Below are 16,572 nucleotides of genomic sequence, written 5' to 3'. Positions count from 1 at the left end.
TAATCTTCGGTGATGACGAGGCAGATAACGAAACGGTCATTTTATTTACATAAATTGATAATTCGTCAATGCCTCAACATTGAAACATAGATACTGAAAATATATGAACTCAGACCATGACAAGCGAAAGCTTGTTATCTCACCTGAACATTCGTAGGAGTATTAGGTAATGAGGAAAGAAAAAACTTTTGCAATTTAGTCAAGAACTAAGAGCTAATCAAACAAAACGAAATTGAAAATGTCTTGTTGCTACGACCTCTTCAAAACGTTTTCCGTTTTTGTTATTGGATTACAGTTGGTTTTTGGGGTATTTCGATGGATTTACGGCAATATTGTCGGTCCCCATTTTTTGGAATCCAAAAACCTACGACAGTACGGTAATTGGGCATGTAAGTATTTGAAAGATTTGGCGAATTTTAGCAGTATTGCATAATAATTGGTAACATTTCATATTGTTATAGTAATAACTGGAGCTACCGACGGCATAGGCAAACAATATGCGAGATCAGTAAGAGCACTTAAAATGTTTCATTGAGTGAATTGACTGTATGAGTTCCGTTTCAGTTGGCAGAGCGTGGATTTAACGTTATTCTCGTCTCGCGGACACTGACAAAGTTACAAGACGTCGCCAAGGAGATCTCACAGTCCTTTAATGTCCAGACGAAAGTCATTGCCGTTAATTTTACTTCTGGCCCAGAAATCTACGAACAAATTAAACAACAAATTGCCGGAATAGAAATCGGAATTTTGGTTAACAATGTTGGCATGTTTTATCAAGGACCTGAACTATTCTTGGACATCCCCGAACGCGACAAATTGATTCAGGACATGATCAAATGTAACATCACTTCTGTTCCAATGATGTGTAGCTTGGTGTTACCGCAAATGGTGCAACGGAAGCGCGGTTTAATCATCAATATATCTTCAATTGCATCTTTAATGCCTGGTCCAATGATGATTGTCTATTCGGCATCGAAAGCTTTTGTCACAAAGTTTTCCAATGATCTTGCAGCAGAATATGAATCACAAGGAATCGACATTCAGGTGTTAACCACAGGAGGTGTTGGTACCAACATGAGCAAAATGGAAGGAGGTGTTGTCGGTATGTCAAAAAATTATGAATTTCATCGATTTGATTACTCATGATGACTCGGTCAAATTAAAAATGTTTTAGGTATTCCAACTGCAAGGCAATATGTTGAATCAGCACTGCGTTATGTGGGGTACAGTCGACAAACAACTGGCTTCTTTTCCCACTCCGTGATTGTGATCATAGCCAAATTCATTACCTTCATTTGGCCTAAAGGAAGTGAATTTTTAACTAGAATGGCCATGACTGCGTCACGTGATAAGCAAATCAAAGATGGAACTTATAAACGAACGAAATGAAATAACAAGATTGACACAAATTATTGAAAATAATTTAGAAATTTACGAAAATTAAATTTTGTTTTGAATAGCGAGTAGTGAGCACTGAACTAGCTTCATGTCGATTTATCTTTACCATCAGAATCTTTAGCACATCTGTTAACTTTTACGCACGGCTATTATCTGTTATTGATAATGACGACAAAAATAAATGGTAATCTCTGCATTTTCACAAAATTGAAGTAAAAGATTTGAAATCGATCTCTTGAAAATACTTAGATAAAGTGAAGTAATAGATCTAATAGCTCGATATGCTTGCCGTCTGCGACAGATTAAAGGGCATGATTAATAATTACAAAAAATCTCAACCACGGTGTCCAAATTTGCGATAGGACCGTGAGATTTGCGGTATTTTAAGGCTACGAGCTTTATCGACTCTCATCGGATCGCTGATGCAGATTGGATGTTGTAAGACAAAAAAAAAAACATTTTCTCTATGACTTATTTGAGTATTCATGACTGGCGAGCCACACCTCGCCTCATAGTATGCAAATACCTTTTGGAAAGTTAAGTGCTTAATTGATATCTCGCCTAAATGTAGGCTAGAGAAATGTACACAAAGTTGGGTTGAGCTCTTTGAATCACTCAGTGTCTGTGTGTCCATGGTTGGAGTCACAAAAACACTGCAACTACCCAACCTACCAACTGCATCCCTAACGCCACCTGTTTGCTCATCGAATGTACTTTCGTAAATCAATTTGTAATTTTCTACTAAATTCTTTATTTGTATTTATAGGGTTCAATAATATAATTACAAAAAAAAAATCTTTGTAGTAGGAAGACATTTTCATAAAAATTTGCTAAAATAGGATCTATTTACATAAAACATTGTTGCAGATTTTTAGTGTTACAATTGATTGAGATTTTTTTTTTAACTTTTATTTTATCGTATAACATTTTACGTCTAAAATAATTATTTTTTTTTGTTCATTTAAGTTTGTGTAACATTTACTTTTTCTATATATACTTTTAGCCTTTTTTGTAGTTAAACGTTTTAGTTCAATTGGTTTTTTTACTTTTAATTGTACCTATGACATAGGTCCTATGTTATACTAAAACAATATTGACAAAACGATTATTGCATTTTGATTTTAGAAATAAAATTTGTTCGAAAAAACATCCAGTGAACGTCTTGTAAATTTCGCGAAAAAAAATCTACACGAAAAAAAAACGGAAAATATACAATTATTAAACGAAGCTTGTGCAGAATCAACAACAGCTGATCTTCACCAGCTGATCAACAAAGACACTCTACTTGTATTATGTACAATCAAAACACATTCTAAACAACGAGTTTACTACAGTCATACGTGTTATGTGCGCACGTAGTGATGACCTTAACGTTTGTATGCACTGTATGTAGCTTGCCTTTGTATTGTTTTCGAAACAAAGGTATTGTCTTTGTCGACCAGCTGGAGATGTTCAGCTGTTGCTGATTCTGCACAAGCTTTACGTTTAATAATTGTACGTAAAAACGTAATATTTTATGACTTAAATGTTCATTCCACTTATGAGATGCAGTTATTTGAGCTTCGCTAGCAAATCGGTATCTCCTGAACGTAAATCGGTAGTCTCCGCTTTTTTCGTGTATTCGGACCACTTCACAGTAAATCAAATCAAATAACAATCGTTGCTCAAGTGATGATTTCATTCAAGTGAATGGATCAACATAAATCTGTTATCAATATAGTCAACCTTTTAGAAACGGTAAGCTTATCGTAACAAACTCAATAAATCTGTTACTTAATTTGTGTAAAGTGTTTGATCCATTTAATATAAAATTACTTCAATATTTTTCCGCAATTTAAGAACACTAGCCTGAACTTATCATTTATTATTATCGTCGATATCGATATGATATGACTAGCCGATTCTATTAGATTTAAATCTATCTGACTTAATTCAACCGAGGATGTTGAAATGAATTCCGTTAAATTTTCTTGTTTGGGAGTTGTGGTTTGTATCTACAATCCACTTGCTAAAACTAACAGAAGATCGCACGACTCTATTTCAATGTGGATTACAAGAACCAGTCAAACTCCCAAATTACAATGGCGTTCGGACAAAATAACCCCGGACGAAATAAATCCGGACATAATGTCCCCTGGACAAAATAACCCCGGACAAAATAACCCGGACAAAATAACTCCGGACAGAATAACTCCCAAATAAAAAAAACGATATAGTTACTCGAATATTTTCAATACACTCAATATATTCGAATATTCATGAGTACATGGTCGATATGTTCGAATATAGTCGAGTACATAGTGGATGTATTCGAATATATTCGAGTATCTTGTCGAATATATTTGATATATGCGAATATAGTCGATATATTCGAATATAATCGATCATGTTTGCTATATGCGAATATAGGCGATACATACATACTAGTATGTAGTCGATATATTCGAATATAGTCTAGTTCTTAGTCGATATATTCGAATATAGTGGAGTGGAGTACTTAGTTGACATATTCGAATATAGTCGTTTATATTTGATATATGCGAATATAGTCGGTATATTCGAATGTAATCGGGTATATAGTCGATATGTTCGATGATAGTCTAGTACGTAGTCGATATATTCGAATATAGTCTAGTTCTTAGTCGATATATTTGAATATAGTGGAGTGGAGTACTTAGTTGATATATTCGAACATAGTCGTTTATATTTGATATATGCGAATATAGTCGGTATATTCGAATGTAATCGGGTATATAGTCGATATGTTCGATGATAGTCTAGTATGTAGTCGATATATTCGAATATAGTCTAGTTCTTAGTCGATATATTTGAATATAGTGGAGTGGAGTACTTAGTTGATATATTCGAATATAGTCGTTTATATTTGATATATGCGAATATAGTCGGTATATTCGAATGAAATCGAGTATATAGTCGATATGTTCGATGATAGTCTAGTATGTAGTCGATATATTCGAGTATAGTCTAGTTCTTAGTCGACATATTCGACGATAGTCTAGTATATAGTCAACATATTCGAATATAGTCGAGTACATAGTTGTAGTCCATATATTCGATGATAGTAGACATATTCGAGTATAGAGTCAATATATTCAAATTAATAGTCGATATATTAGAATGTACTTGAGTATATAGTCGATATGTTCGAATATACTCAAGTATATAATTGATATAATTTAATAGATTATATGCTGCGCCGCAGGCCGTGGAAAATAAAAAAAAAATAAAAAAGCGGGGTCGAGGGGCGGCAGCCCCCGCAGAGGGGGGTGAAGGGGGGAGTATCCCCCCTTCAATGTCGTCATCATTTAGTCCAGGGGTTATTTTGTCCTGACCTGATCGGGGTTATTTTGACCGGGGTTATTTTGTCCGGGTTATTTTGTCCGGAGTTATTTTGTCCGGGGTTAATAAGTCCTAGAGCCAATTACAATACATGACAAGTTTCACTTTTCTAAGAGTGTATCGATCAAGGTTTGACGTCATTTCATTGACCTTTATTAGATCAATTCATATCAGTCGGCATTGACAAATTTAACTCACAATCTGATAACACATATTATGCACCTGTGTCCAAATGATTACTTGAACCAGTTTTTGATTGTGATCCCAAGCCGAAGGCGCGAATCATAGTCCAAATCGTCAAAATAATCATTTGGGCACAGGTGCATATCATGTTTTATGTATCGATGCACAGATAAGCCCAAACTCCCTCTCCGCGCTGATGTACTGTTAGTCTTACCACAGAGACATGTAAATAAATATATCTAGCTGAAGAATATAAGTACAACCCTTTTCCTGCCTTACTTCGGACACGTATGGTTGCTACTTGTCGGACGACGTACATGTGACACGTAGCCACGGCCACAGTCCGAAGTAAGGCAGGAAAAAGACAATTATCCGAACGAGACAATAATATTCTATCGGTGTAGCTAGCAAGAGTCCAGCACTCCAGCTGATGTATTCCCATCAAAGAATTTCGAGAAGGATGATAAATTGAGCTCTTCGAACTAGCAATTGAGTTCCAAACAACGATGTAAATTCGATTAAGAACATTATTATGAGCAAAACATTATTCTAGACCATAACAAAAAAGTTTTTAATTTTTTTTATAAAGCTGATTTTGTGTTCATAACATGTAAAACCCGATGGAGAAGGGTCATTTGCCAAATAAATAAGGACATTTTGTTTACATCTTTGTTAAATATCCCGATTGTTCTATATGTTAATTTTCGCAATTTCGACTGAATAAAATGATGGCGCGCTGCACGCATGTTGACGAAGATTTCAGACTTTGCTTATTTTCTTAATTTTTCTTTACTAAATTAAAAATTAATTATGCAAAATTTCCATGCATAATTTAATGCAAAAATGCTTCAAATAACGTTCGGCATCGAAATAAAATATAAAAATGTTTTGTTTGGAACTTAATTGTTAGTTCAATTCCTGTCAGAGCTAATTTCACAATTAAACCCGAGCTTACAGTTAGCAAAAAATCGTCCAATTCGTTATAGTTCTTATCTCGTTGTGCATTGTAACAAGAATGTGCATTCAGAAAAAGCTAAATTGTAACTTTTTCACGATATACTTCTCTCTGTAAATGTATTTAACTTGTCCTCTCTATACTGCACATTTTATGCTTTGCATGCAATTATAAAATATGGAAAAATCGTTAGTTAGAAACATTTCGATGTTTTCTTAATTTTTAAAATTCAATAGACCACGATAGACATGTTTGTATTTGGGCGTATGAAATTTCTGTCGTTTTCTCGATCTCAAAATTCGATTATTGAATAAAGTGTAGAATGTTCCTGAGAGTCAGATAATTTTGAATATTCACAGTTTAACCTTTAACATACAGCAAGAAGGTTTACCATCTATTACTTCATTTGATGAAAGTATTTTCATGAGATGGACTTCGAATCTTTTACTTCATTTTTTTGAACTTGAGTTTTTAAGACCGCATAGACGTTTATTCTTGAAATCAGTTTGCTGCAACGACACCAAAGTTCTGAAAGAACCGATTATGTCATCTTTCAATGGAGGACACATTAATGATGTGCTACGATTTTCATGAACACTGATTTATAGCTATCGCAGAGTTCCTCAAGTTATTGTAGTCACATTTTGGGTGTATTTCTGAAGAACTGTTCCTTTTTACAGGGGAACATGGTCGAACAATTAACATGGTTTACGGAGTGGACGAAAGAAAAATCGATCCGATAAGAAAAAATAGTGAAAAATTACTTAGCCCATGCTACGTTAGAGAGATTTAGTTGTGCAAATTTCGTAATTACTTTAGTACTTTACTCACATAAATTTAGATAAATTCCGAAGTGGTGTGGGTGTGTGTCGGGTATTTAAGTGACGATTTTGATTCCTTTGTACCATAAATCAACAACCAAAGGTTTGTGCATAAAAGTTTAAATATTTTTGTGGTTGGTTGCGGTTTTAATTCAACTAATTACACCGATAAAATGTTTTTTTCCACTAATTTGTTTTTGTTTTTTTCTTTCTTTTCTTTCTTCTTTATAATATGCGCACATCTTACAAATACTCAACAATATCACACTTAATTGAAATATTAGGACAACTTGCACCGACTACATTATTTCTACTACGATATCTAGGCTGTTTTTCCGTTAAAAGTTTTCGAAATATCGGCAATATGGCTGTGTCACCATCCAACAGTTCCGATTCCGAACTGGCACCGTACATCGACGATTCGGTTTTCGTTCGATGCTTACGAAGCTTGTCGGGCGCAACATTCGGCGATGAATGATGATGTGCATGAGCGGATTTGATCAATTTCCGTGTCTGTGTACAATTGTTGACGGTTTCGCGTTCACGTTCGCTGTCCGTTTCACTTTGGCCCATCAGCACTTTCGATTTGTGTCGATGTTTGGTACGGTTCTTTTCTGATACAGATCGTTGGATTGGTGTCGTATTGTTCTGATCGTATGTTACAATGTGACCGTGCTCTTGACAACGTTGTGGATTCGGATGGTTACGCGGTGATTGACGCTGTTTGGCATGCGATAATGTTTGGGTGTCCCATAAATCACTTTGTGATACGACGAAATTACTTTTCAAGGCGGCACCCATCTGTACACTTACTCTGCGTTGCTGTTCGCCGTTTAAGTCTGTGGCAAAAAAACAAATTTAATTTTCGAACGGAAAATGGTAGAAAAATGGGAACCCGTTTCAACATACTTTTCGTGCTACCTTTATTGTGCGGACAAATGGTATTCAATTCACTGTTAGAATGCGTCATTGTGGCAGAATTAAATTGGGTGTTGATCTTTGTGCGAGAAGAAGAGAATCCATCAGCGTCCTGAATGAAGTCGAATTTTGTGTAAAAACTTGACAGTGACGACGTCAATGTACCAAAAAGCTTACCCTTCCTCGACTAGTCGGTGATTGCATGGTCTTATTCTTAATGTAGTGATTGCTCTCCCTGCTCTCTGACGTTGTAAGCACTTTATGATCAGGGGTGTTGTCAGGAGTTTTACTTTTCCGGCGTTGATGTGCCTTTTGTTGCGTATCGTTACTCTTTGGAGGTACCTTATTATCGGCAATTTGTTGGGTTTGAATCATCGGCTGCATAACAGGATCAATTTGAAATTGCAGATTTTTCGCGCTAAAATTGGTATTGGTCAATCCAAACAGTTCTTTCTCTTACATTCAAAATCAAAATATTTTACTTTCGACTGTCCGTTGTAACCGTTCCGTTTTCCTGTTCAGCATGCGTCGATGTCACACTACCTACGGATGTCATTTCAGTTATCTCCGTTGTGCTTGGCAAATCTCGGCGAACTGTTGGAACTGACAGTTTCGATTGATTCAGCAACGGTTCCGATTCGCAACTGACTCCATCCAACCAATTGCGTGCTTCAGGTCCCAGTTTACGAATCAATGCCTGGAAATGTCATTTCGTTCAAATTGAGGGTCTGATGGTATTTCGCTGGTAGACTCCTTTTCGGTACTGACCTGTAATTCGGCTTCTTTTTCCATTAACGCTTTACGGAAGCGACAATTGTTCGACTTTACGTCTCTAAGACGTTGCTCCAATTCGCACACGGATGAATCTCTACGATTTTTCGACATTGGACGCAATGTGGCTCTGATCCGTTTATCGACCGTCCCTTGAGGATTTCTTTTCATTTCAACCAGCTGAAATTGAAATTGATTTTTTTTTTGTAAATTCGCATTGCCATCCTTCTAAAAGCACTGGGTAATGGAAACAACTATACTAATGGAATTACTACCAATCTTACTTTCGGAACGAACACCAAACACAATGTGCCAGTCGTACAAAAAATTATAAATAAAGAGATCAAGATAAACACGGCGTCTTTGCGATCAGATAAAACCAATGCAATGGCGGCGCCCATGATGCACATGATCAAAACATTGTAGACTGATAAGCCAATGTGTTTGGAGTCGTTTAGAGCTGGTATCGATACGTGTCGAGTTTCCCATGCCAGAAAAGCGCCGAAAATCTGCCAATGAAACAGTGGTTCAAAATTTTAGTTTTTTCTTTGTTCGGTTGACGCTAGACTAGTGATGTACTCACCAGAAGCACTCCTTTGTATGCGTAAATGATTCCAATGAAGATGGTTATGCTTTTCGACTGACAATATTCGTTTTCTTGCACAATCAGAACATCTTCCAAGGATGGATGATGCTGTGAAAGAATTTATCTTAGCAAATGACCGTTTACTAAAACACAGGCAATGTAAACCACATACCAGCGGTTCAATTTGTTTCGTGTCGCGATAGAAGGGATCGGCAATCTGCCATGTTGTCATTATAACTAAATCGATAGCCAATAAAATACCAACCACCATAAACAGTTGGTAATCTTTGATCACTTTTTTGTTCAACTTAACGTCCGTGAAGATGGAATGCACCCGCCAGGTCTATCGGAAATTAATTTTGAATTTTTGTTATCACGCAACTCTTACGGAGACTAATCTCACCTTTGAAAACATTGCACCAAAAGCCAAACTGAATCCGGCCATTAACAGCCAGGCTCTTGCTGTACAAATATATGGAAATGCTGATATGCTGCTCAGGCCACTATCAAGTCCCAAAAATATAACGCTCAGATACGTGAGCATACATCCAACGATAATCAAATTGTTCAAATGTGGACTGGACATTTTAATGTATCTAAAACAGAACGAACAGTCTTAACGAACTGCATCGTCGTACCATTCCATCAAATTCCAACCTTTGATTACGATATTTAATATTGAAGACCAGGAAAACGGTTGCCATCAAAATTCCCAAAGCAGAACAACTTGCCAGTATCGCATAAATCGTCAAATTCACTTGACTATGTTCAATGATCCTCAATGTTCGATCTTTCGGCGGTGAACGACCAATCTATAAAGTCACAATGATTTAATTGTCGTCGTGGTCAGTGTTTGTGATAAGTTTTCGAATTCGTTACCCATTTCAGTGGTTTTCCTGGGGAAAAGTCTAAGCGATTGTGAATGGAATTGTATTCGCCAATTTTTTCTTCGTTGCCAAATTGGAATTGTTTCAGTAAAATATTGGCACGACGTTCGTTGTTATAAAATCTCACTGGACCCTATATTTAGACATAGTTATTCGAGAGAGTTTATTTAATATGGTCACTAGACTGCAGTTAGCAGTTCATTTCATTTAGCAGTTTGCGGGAGGAACAAGAACTTTCTAGGAAAGGTGCCAACCATGGAAGAGGCAGCAAAGGAGAAAACAAGCTTCTGACTATTTGAACTCAATAGGCGATTCTCATAGGCTACTCGTCTAAGTATGGTACAATCCCGAAAGCTCAACAAAAGCTTCTAAACGAGAAAAATATGCTTTAGTTCAATCACTTACAGTGACGCCCTCGAAGCTTGTGTTTTTTAATGCCTCAAGGAAAATGTTTTCCCAATCCTTAACACGGTATTCAAAGCGTGACAAAAATTGATCCTTCCGATGTGCTACGTATTGAATAGCCAAAGCTGCCGCCCAAATTCCATCATATGTGTAGCCATGGAATCTAGAGTATTCACCACCTCGTCTGCTATCGTATTCAGCCAAATATTCTTCAGCCGTCTGTGTACAAATGTTTGATAGGTTAGTTAAAGGATTGAACTCTTTTTAACCGTGGCTTAGCGTACGATTCCCGAAACGGTGATATCACCCGTTGTAGACAAAGGTAGCAGATCGGTTAAAATCGTTGACTCTAAAGCAGTCACCAATTCTTCCTGCGAACAGTCGCTGGTAATATTCCACCATTCCACGGAGTACGTTCCCATTATGAGCCATTGATAGGAGCGTCCGTACATTTCCAATCGATAAGCTTCGCAAAAAAGTTTCCTCGCCCAATGCTCGTTGAAATTACCCAAAATGATTCTAACATCTTTTTCCGCCAATTTCTTCAACGCTTCACTGACATCGTTCACAAAACTTTGCGTTTCGACCACTTCAAAGCCCATTGCATCCAGATCAGCTACCATATGATTATGTGGCAATGAATATCTCGGTTCATTTTGATAAATTGTTCCGATACGGGTCCAGTTGAATTCCTTCAACAATGCCAAACGCGGTGCGTTGAATGCATTTTCGGATGGTACAACGCGGAAGAAATTCGGGAATGCGTCTTTGGTGAACATTGGATGCGTGTCGGCGTAAGACAATTGGGTTAAGTGCCAATGTTTGCTAGCTTTTGCTATTGGATCGGTAACATGAGTACACGCCGCACCAAATAACATTAACTTATGGGGTCCGGAGTGCATCATATCGAAAAATGATTTGACTCCAACCGCAGCGTTACACTGAAGAAAAAATTGATGTAAATTTAAGAGGTTGGTGAATAGGACAGATACGGTCTCACTTCTGTATCATTCCACCACATATGAAGCCGATAGTTTCTTAAAATATTGGAATGTTCGTTGACGTGATCAAGGGCTAGTTTGACGCTAGGCATAACTCCTCGGCCTAATGATGCAATTATATGAGTACTAGAAAGGAACGAGTAATCAGATGTTAAAAATTACCTGTAGCTGCATTTTCAACACCATCTCCGTACGGAAAGAAGCCAGCAATATAAACATCTGAGCGATGACTTGAGCTAGGTCGTTGTGCGGATATGATGAAAACCATACAGAAAATCAGAAACGTCGCAACATGAGTCATGATTTTCTGCTTGTTTCTGTAAATTTAATTAACTTTGTTAGACTGATTTATACAGATACTATTTTTGTGAAAACATTTGATCATATTTTCCTATACCTTCCCATATCTTCTAGGAAGATTTTTCCTTAATTTTCCCAAAAAATTAGTTTTGTGGAAATTTGGAAAAATTTAGGAAAATTTGGGAAAATAAAAAAAAATGGGAAAATGTTTTCCCAATAATAGTCCCAGGATATCATAACTAAAAGTCAATTAATTGGCTCAAGAACCACCAAAAGTAAGGATGAAAGGTGGTGATTCGAAGCAGGTATCAATCGACGTCGAAGTTAGACATCGTCTCTGTGTCAAAAAGTAGAAACGAGAAGGGAAATGGGTAACATAGGCTTCTGGTAAATATGCGTACGATTGTTTTTCAAGATTTTGGAAAACTATTTCCTCAATAAATTGGTACTCTTGAGAAAAAACTTTACTCGAGTCGAATCGACAGCAGAAATCTGCATAATTTATTTTGTTCCCTCTCACACAACAAAAAAGTAATAAATTTATGTGACAAGAAGAGTAACAATCTTTCAGGGATTACATGAATCTTCATTCTCAGTAATCACAACCGCAAACACTATACTTTCAAATAAGATTTGTTGAGTTTCTGCAGTCGGTAGTACTAAATGTGATAACGACAGGATGTCACAGCTTTATACCGAACCGTATCATTTTACTAAAAAAAATCAATTCATACTACTACGAAAGACTGAAGCGACAAACACCGACATTACATCTCAAATATATTTAATATCAAAGTTTCGATAATGGATTGAACGACTTTTCTTTAACTTTCTATTTAAAACTCGGTCACATTAACCAATATATACTCAGTAAACTACACATCTATATATACGAACCTCTAACAAGGAAAACTAGGTAAGGATAAAAAATCTCTTGTCTAATTGCGTATGCCAAATCGCGTTTAAATCACTGGTTCTGATTTTATTTGTTTTATTGAAAATATAGATTGAGTCTTTTATGTTCACATTCTGCGTTTCATAATTGTGTCCATCATCGGTAATTCGGTACACTAATCACAACACTTTTTCAACTGCAAAACAAAACACCAAATCTTTTCAGTTTTGACGAAAAAACTTTTTTTTAATTCCTTAGAAAATCCTTCCTACGAGAAAAGCTTCGAAAAGCACACCCTTCGTTTTTTTTAAATCGAAATTATTTTGATGTATTTTTACATGTACGATCCAATCCCGAATTTTTACAGCGTCTGCGCCCTTATCAATTATTGCAATGACAATATATGTTATAAAGCAAGAGGGTTGACTTGAAATGCTTGACTACCTACATAAATGTTTGATGTTGAACAATTGATTGCTGTTCAGAATGATTCTCATTTGATTTTATTCAGCTAAAAATACAGTAACTCACTTCGAACTCACTGGATCACTGGAGAAAAAATCAAAGCAAAATACTGTAACACGATTTTCAGGATTTTGTCGATCATAGTCGAGTATTCCGATGTTAGAAATGTTGTATAGGTGCCAAAAAGGACGTATTCACTGTGAACAATGTAGAACAATATAGCATTGATGATGGAGATTAGCCTCAAGAGTCGTATCAGGTATCTTGGTAACAAGAGAGAGAAAATATATAAATTTTGGAAATTATATCTCGAACTGGAGAATATGTATTTACTGCTAAATTGTAACCGAATTAGACATTTTTGTAATTGATTTTCCCCAGTAAGCGTAAACATTGTCCAAATATATATAGAAAAAAACGTTCGGGTCTATTTAGTCCGGGTGTGAGGGTTGCGAACATTTTTTTACCCAGGATGTCTTCTGTTTTTAAAAATCCCACGTCACCTGATGGCAAAGCAATACCAATATCTTTCGTAATTTTTTCTTCTTTATTTCAACGTCAATGTATTCATGTAAAGTTCATAGACCGAGAGACTGTGTGACTTCCACAAAGCTTGAAACGTTCGCCACATTACGGGATAGATCAGTGGTTTCGAACTAGCCTTCCAACCAAATGATCTGGGCTGTCAGACAGTTCTTTCAAGGTAGCCAGCTTTTTGGCCATTAACCTACCCGATACGAACAATGTTTGCTCCACAATTTTTGTCTTCGAGCGCTAGCGGGGACGAATGAGTAAGGAAACGCCCAACCTTTCAGTATTTTTTTGTTTTTGCTCAACACAGTGTCTGCTGTAAAATTTATTTTGCATTTTTGACATGTTGACCCCAATTTCGATTTTTTTTTTTACAATGTGTGGCAGCTATATATGTGTACTCGTTAGAGCCCTTCTAGCACTCAAAAGCGAAAGTTGTAGAATCAAAAATGTCCGTCTTATTTAGTGTAGCGTAGTTTAAAGTAGAGCTGACTGTGACGAGGTTCAAAATCCGACAGCTCCAGGCTAGTATCCAATCTCATTTTTTAAGCCCGCCTTTCGGTGTATCAAAAACTATTTTATTAACCTGTTACAGACGGTAAGCATATGACCAGTATTATTATTGGGTCTATTACTTCCATCGATTAGAGCATTTATAATCTGTTGAGAGGTCAAACATATATTACGTCACTCAAAAACATGAGACTAGAGATACTTTTTGTATAAAATCTTGAGGTTTTGTCTCATGTTTTTGCGTGACGTAATATATATATATTATCCCTGATTTCAAATCTTGTACTTCAATTTTTTTAAACATGTATTTTCCTATGTAAAGGATCATATTACCCTTGTCACTATTTTTGTCGTCGTTATCGATATCAGATGAATAGCCGTATGTGACAGGTCACTGAGTATTGAGTTTACATGAGTAACTACGCTTTCAAGTATACGTGTAGAGAGTCCACCTAGCTGTTCACTCGAAACGTCTTGCCAACAATTGATATTAAAATCCTTGCCACTTATCACTTAGAATCGTAAAAGCAATTTATTTTTATAAACAATTAATCTTTTCTAAAAAATATTCGTTCACAATTTATACCATCAAATATTTCAAAATATTTTTTTCTTCTTTACGAGGGACACTTAGGTACTTATTGAAATGCATTGGCTGTGTTTTTGTAGTTCGTTTGTTTCAACTAAATAAAATAGATGTGACTCAGTGCCTGAAATAATTGGTTTCTCAATTAAATGAAACTTCTGGTTGATCTATCGAGGATTATTTTTTTCAATTTCTATACCTCTTTGGCTGACAACCTCTTCTTGGGATCATATCTAATCAGACTGTCCACTAGGCCAATTTCATCCTTTTTAGTACATGTCGGAAATAAGGATTCCCATTTTTTACGTTTAGTTGGTGGAAAGCTGCAAAGTCAGAATTTTTAAATCGTTTTTAAACCAAGGTCAAGCCCAAGCGCTCAGTTAAATTTCCAACCTAATTTTGTTATAGTCAGGAAGTGTCGTCACTTCCGGCCAAGAATGAATTGTCGGTGAGCCTAGCGTTTGTATTACAATGGCTAGTTGTTCGATATCAGTTCTACCCTATAATCACAACTTTTACGTATTGTATCGTGCCGACACGGATATATCTACCTTAAACAGGGGAATGGATCGCAGCATTTCCGCAAATACACATCCAGCTGCCCATGTGTCAATGCCAGGACCGTACTTTGAGCTACCCCATAGCAATTCTGGAGCTCGGTACCACCTGCTTGCTACCTTTAAAATTATTGTTTCTTTGTTGATAAAGGTTTATAATTGCTTGGGCTTTCCGAACGCATTACCTGAGGGGAATAACACTTGTCAGCGTTAGTCTCGTCAAATACTCGGGATAGTCCAAAATCAGCAATCTTCAATTGATTATTACAGTTAATCAAAAGATTGGCAGGCTTAATGTCCTATGAATCAAATGTTTATTGGTTGAAAGTGTAGCATAAAAGAAAAAAAAAGAAAAAATCTTACTCGATGTAGGATACCAAGACTGTGCATGTAACTCAGTCCTTCTAGCAACATTTTCATGTACGAACGAATACTTGAACGACTCAGTCGATGAACTGGGTCCTTAATTTTCGTATGCAGAGTGCACGGCATGTATTCAAACACTAGCCCCATCCCTGACGCATCCGGAAATATGTCTAGCAGTGATAGAATCTACAATATTTACAATTCTCAGCACAAAATAGATCGAAAAAAATATGAAAATTCATTTACATTTCTGTGATCACAATACTGCAACACTTTTATTTCCCGAATGGCATTAATTGATAAATCACCGTGCCTAGTCCGTAACGCTATTTTCTTGATAGCCACATCTTTGTTGGTTGTTAAATCAATCGCTCTAATTACAACACCATGAACACCTTCACCGATCCGTTTTATTAACTTATAACGGCTTGGTGCATAGTCGTCCATTTTTCCTCTGTAGGAAAATACGTAACGAAAATTATTTTATTTCGTTCCTTTAGCCATCATCAATGTCAAATTATTTGAAAATGCACTACGCTCGAGGGGAGTTATTGCATTTTCTGTTGTTGATTTGTTTATCAGAATTATCGCTAGGAAACCGAATATAGACGACAGGCGCATTAGAATATGGTAGGTAGGTCGTTGTAAGTAGACAAATAAAAATGTATTCAATGCGTAACGATGGCATGTTTTTGTTTGTTTGTATAGAGCTACTTGCGAAAAATATTTGAAAATTAAGTATACTTGCGGTACTACAGACATATGATAAGATCAAGCTCAAGTGACAGTGACAATACAAAATTAAACAATAATAATCACTGGTTTTTTATAGCAATATTGCACGATAAAGTGTGAAAATTAATGAAGTAAAAGATTATATAAAAAAATCTATTGAAAATACAGAAATAGGAAGCGAAACAGGTTCAATCTTGTGATGTGCAGTTGTGTAATCGTTAGCCTTTTACAGACGACAAGTGGACAAGTGAACTATCGAATTCTTCGTTTTCTTTTTTATCAAGATTTTTCAACAATTCATTACAATAATCTTTTACTTCATAAATGTTGCTTCCATTG

General features: G+C 36.2%; 3 protein-coding genes across 4 annotated transcripts; 1 reads left to right on the top strand and 2 right to left on the bottom strand.

Annotated features, from left to right (window-relative positions):
• The first annotated feature begins 101 nt into the window (after positions 1 to 101).
• On the top strand, positions 102 to 1,435 carry LOC119069149 (very-long-chain 3-oxoacyl-CoA reductase-like). The gene is made up of 4 exons (XM_037173054.1): positions 102 to 389; positions 462 to 508; positions 565 to 1,102; positions 1,175 to 1,435. Exons 1-4 carry the CDS (start codon positions 239 to 241, stop codon positions 1,387 to 1,389), a joined length of 951 nt encoding a protein of 316 aa, XP_037028949.1. The 5' UTR covers positions 102 to 238; the 3' UTR covers positions 1,390 to 1,435.
• Positions 1,436 to 5,525: 4,090 nt separating this feature from the next.
• Positions 5,526 to 12,803, bottom strand: LOC119069040 (gamma-aminobutyric acid type B receptor subunit 2). 2 transcript variants are annotated; one of them, XM_037172908.1, is made up of 16 exons: positions 12,483 to 12,803; positions 11,448 to 11,602; positions 11,285 to 11,388; positions 10,569 to 11,225; positions 10,285 to 10,503; positions 9,872 to 10,012; positions 9,650 to 9,804; positions 9,396 to 9,588; positions 9,165 to 9,335; positions 8,990 to 9,100; positions 8,682 to 8,915; positions 8,404 to 8,586; positions 8,118 to 8,332; positions 7,813 to 8,053; positions 7,627 to 7,747; positions 5,526 to 7,556 (listed from the first exon to the last, which is right to left on the bottom strand). In XM_037172908.1, exons 2-16 carry the CDS (start codon positions 11,584 to 11,586, stop codon positions 6,961 to 6,963), a joined length of 3,480 nt encoding a protein of 1,159 aa, XP_037028803.1. In that variant the 5' UTR covers positions 11,587 to 11,602; positions 12,483 to 12,803; the 3' UTR covers positions 5,526 to 6,960. The 2 variants fall into 2 exon arrangements, with proteins under 2 accessions (XP_037028803.1, XP_037028804.1); XM_037172909.1 differs by having other exon boundaries at positions 8,691 to 8,915; positions 12,483 to 12,802.
• A 1,692-nt stretch (positions 12,804 to 14,495) lies between these two features.
• LOC119069352 (cyclin-dependent kinase 20-like) lies at positions 14,496 to 16,048 on the bottom strand. The gene is made up of 7 exons (XM_037173426.1): positions 15,745 to 16,048; positions 15,496 to 15,684; positions 15,318 to 15,431; positions 15,127 to 15,252; positions 14,969 to 15,075; positions 14,775 to 14,898; positions 14,496 to 14,699 (listed from the first exon to the last, which is right to left on the bottom strand). Exons 1-7 carry the CDS (start codon positions 15,943 to 15,945, stop codon positions 14,673 to 14,675), a joined length of 888 nt encoding a protein of 295 aa, XP_037029321.1. The 5' UTR covers positions 15,946 to 16,048; the 3' UTR covers positions 14,496 to 14,672.
• Between the last annotated feature and the right edge of the window lie 524 nt (positions 16,049 to 16,572).

The sequence above is a fragment of the Bradysia coprophila genome, assembly GCF_014529535.1.
Source record: "Bradysia coprophila strain Holo2 chromosome X unlocalized genomic scaffold, BU_Bcop_v1 contig_26, whole genome shotgun sequence".
Classification (NCBI taxonomy): Eukaryota; Metazoa; Arthropoda; class Insecta; order Diptera; family Sciaridae; genus Bradysia; species Bradysia coprophila.
This window is presented reverse-complemented; position numbering and strand designations above follow the sequence as displayed.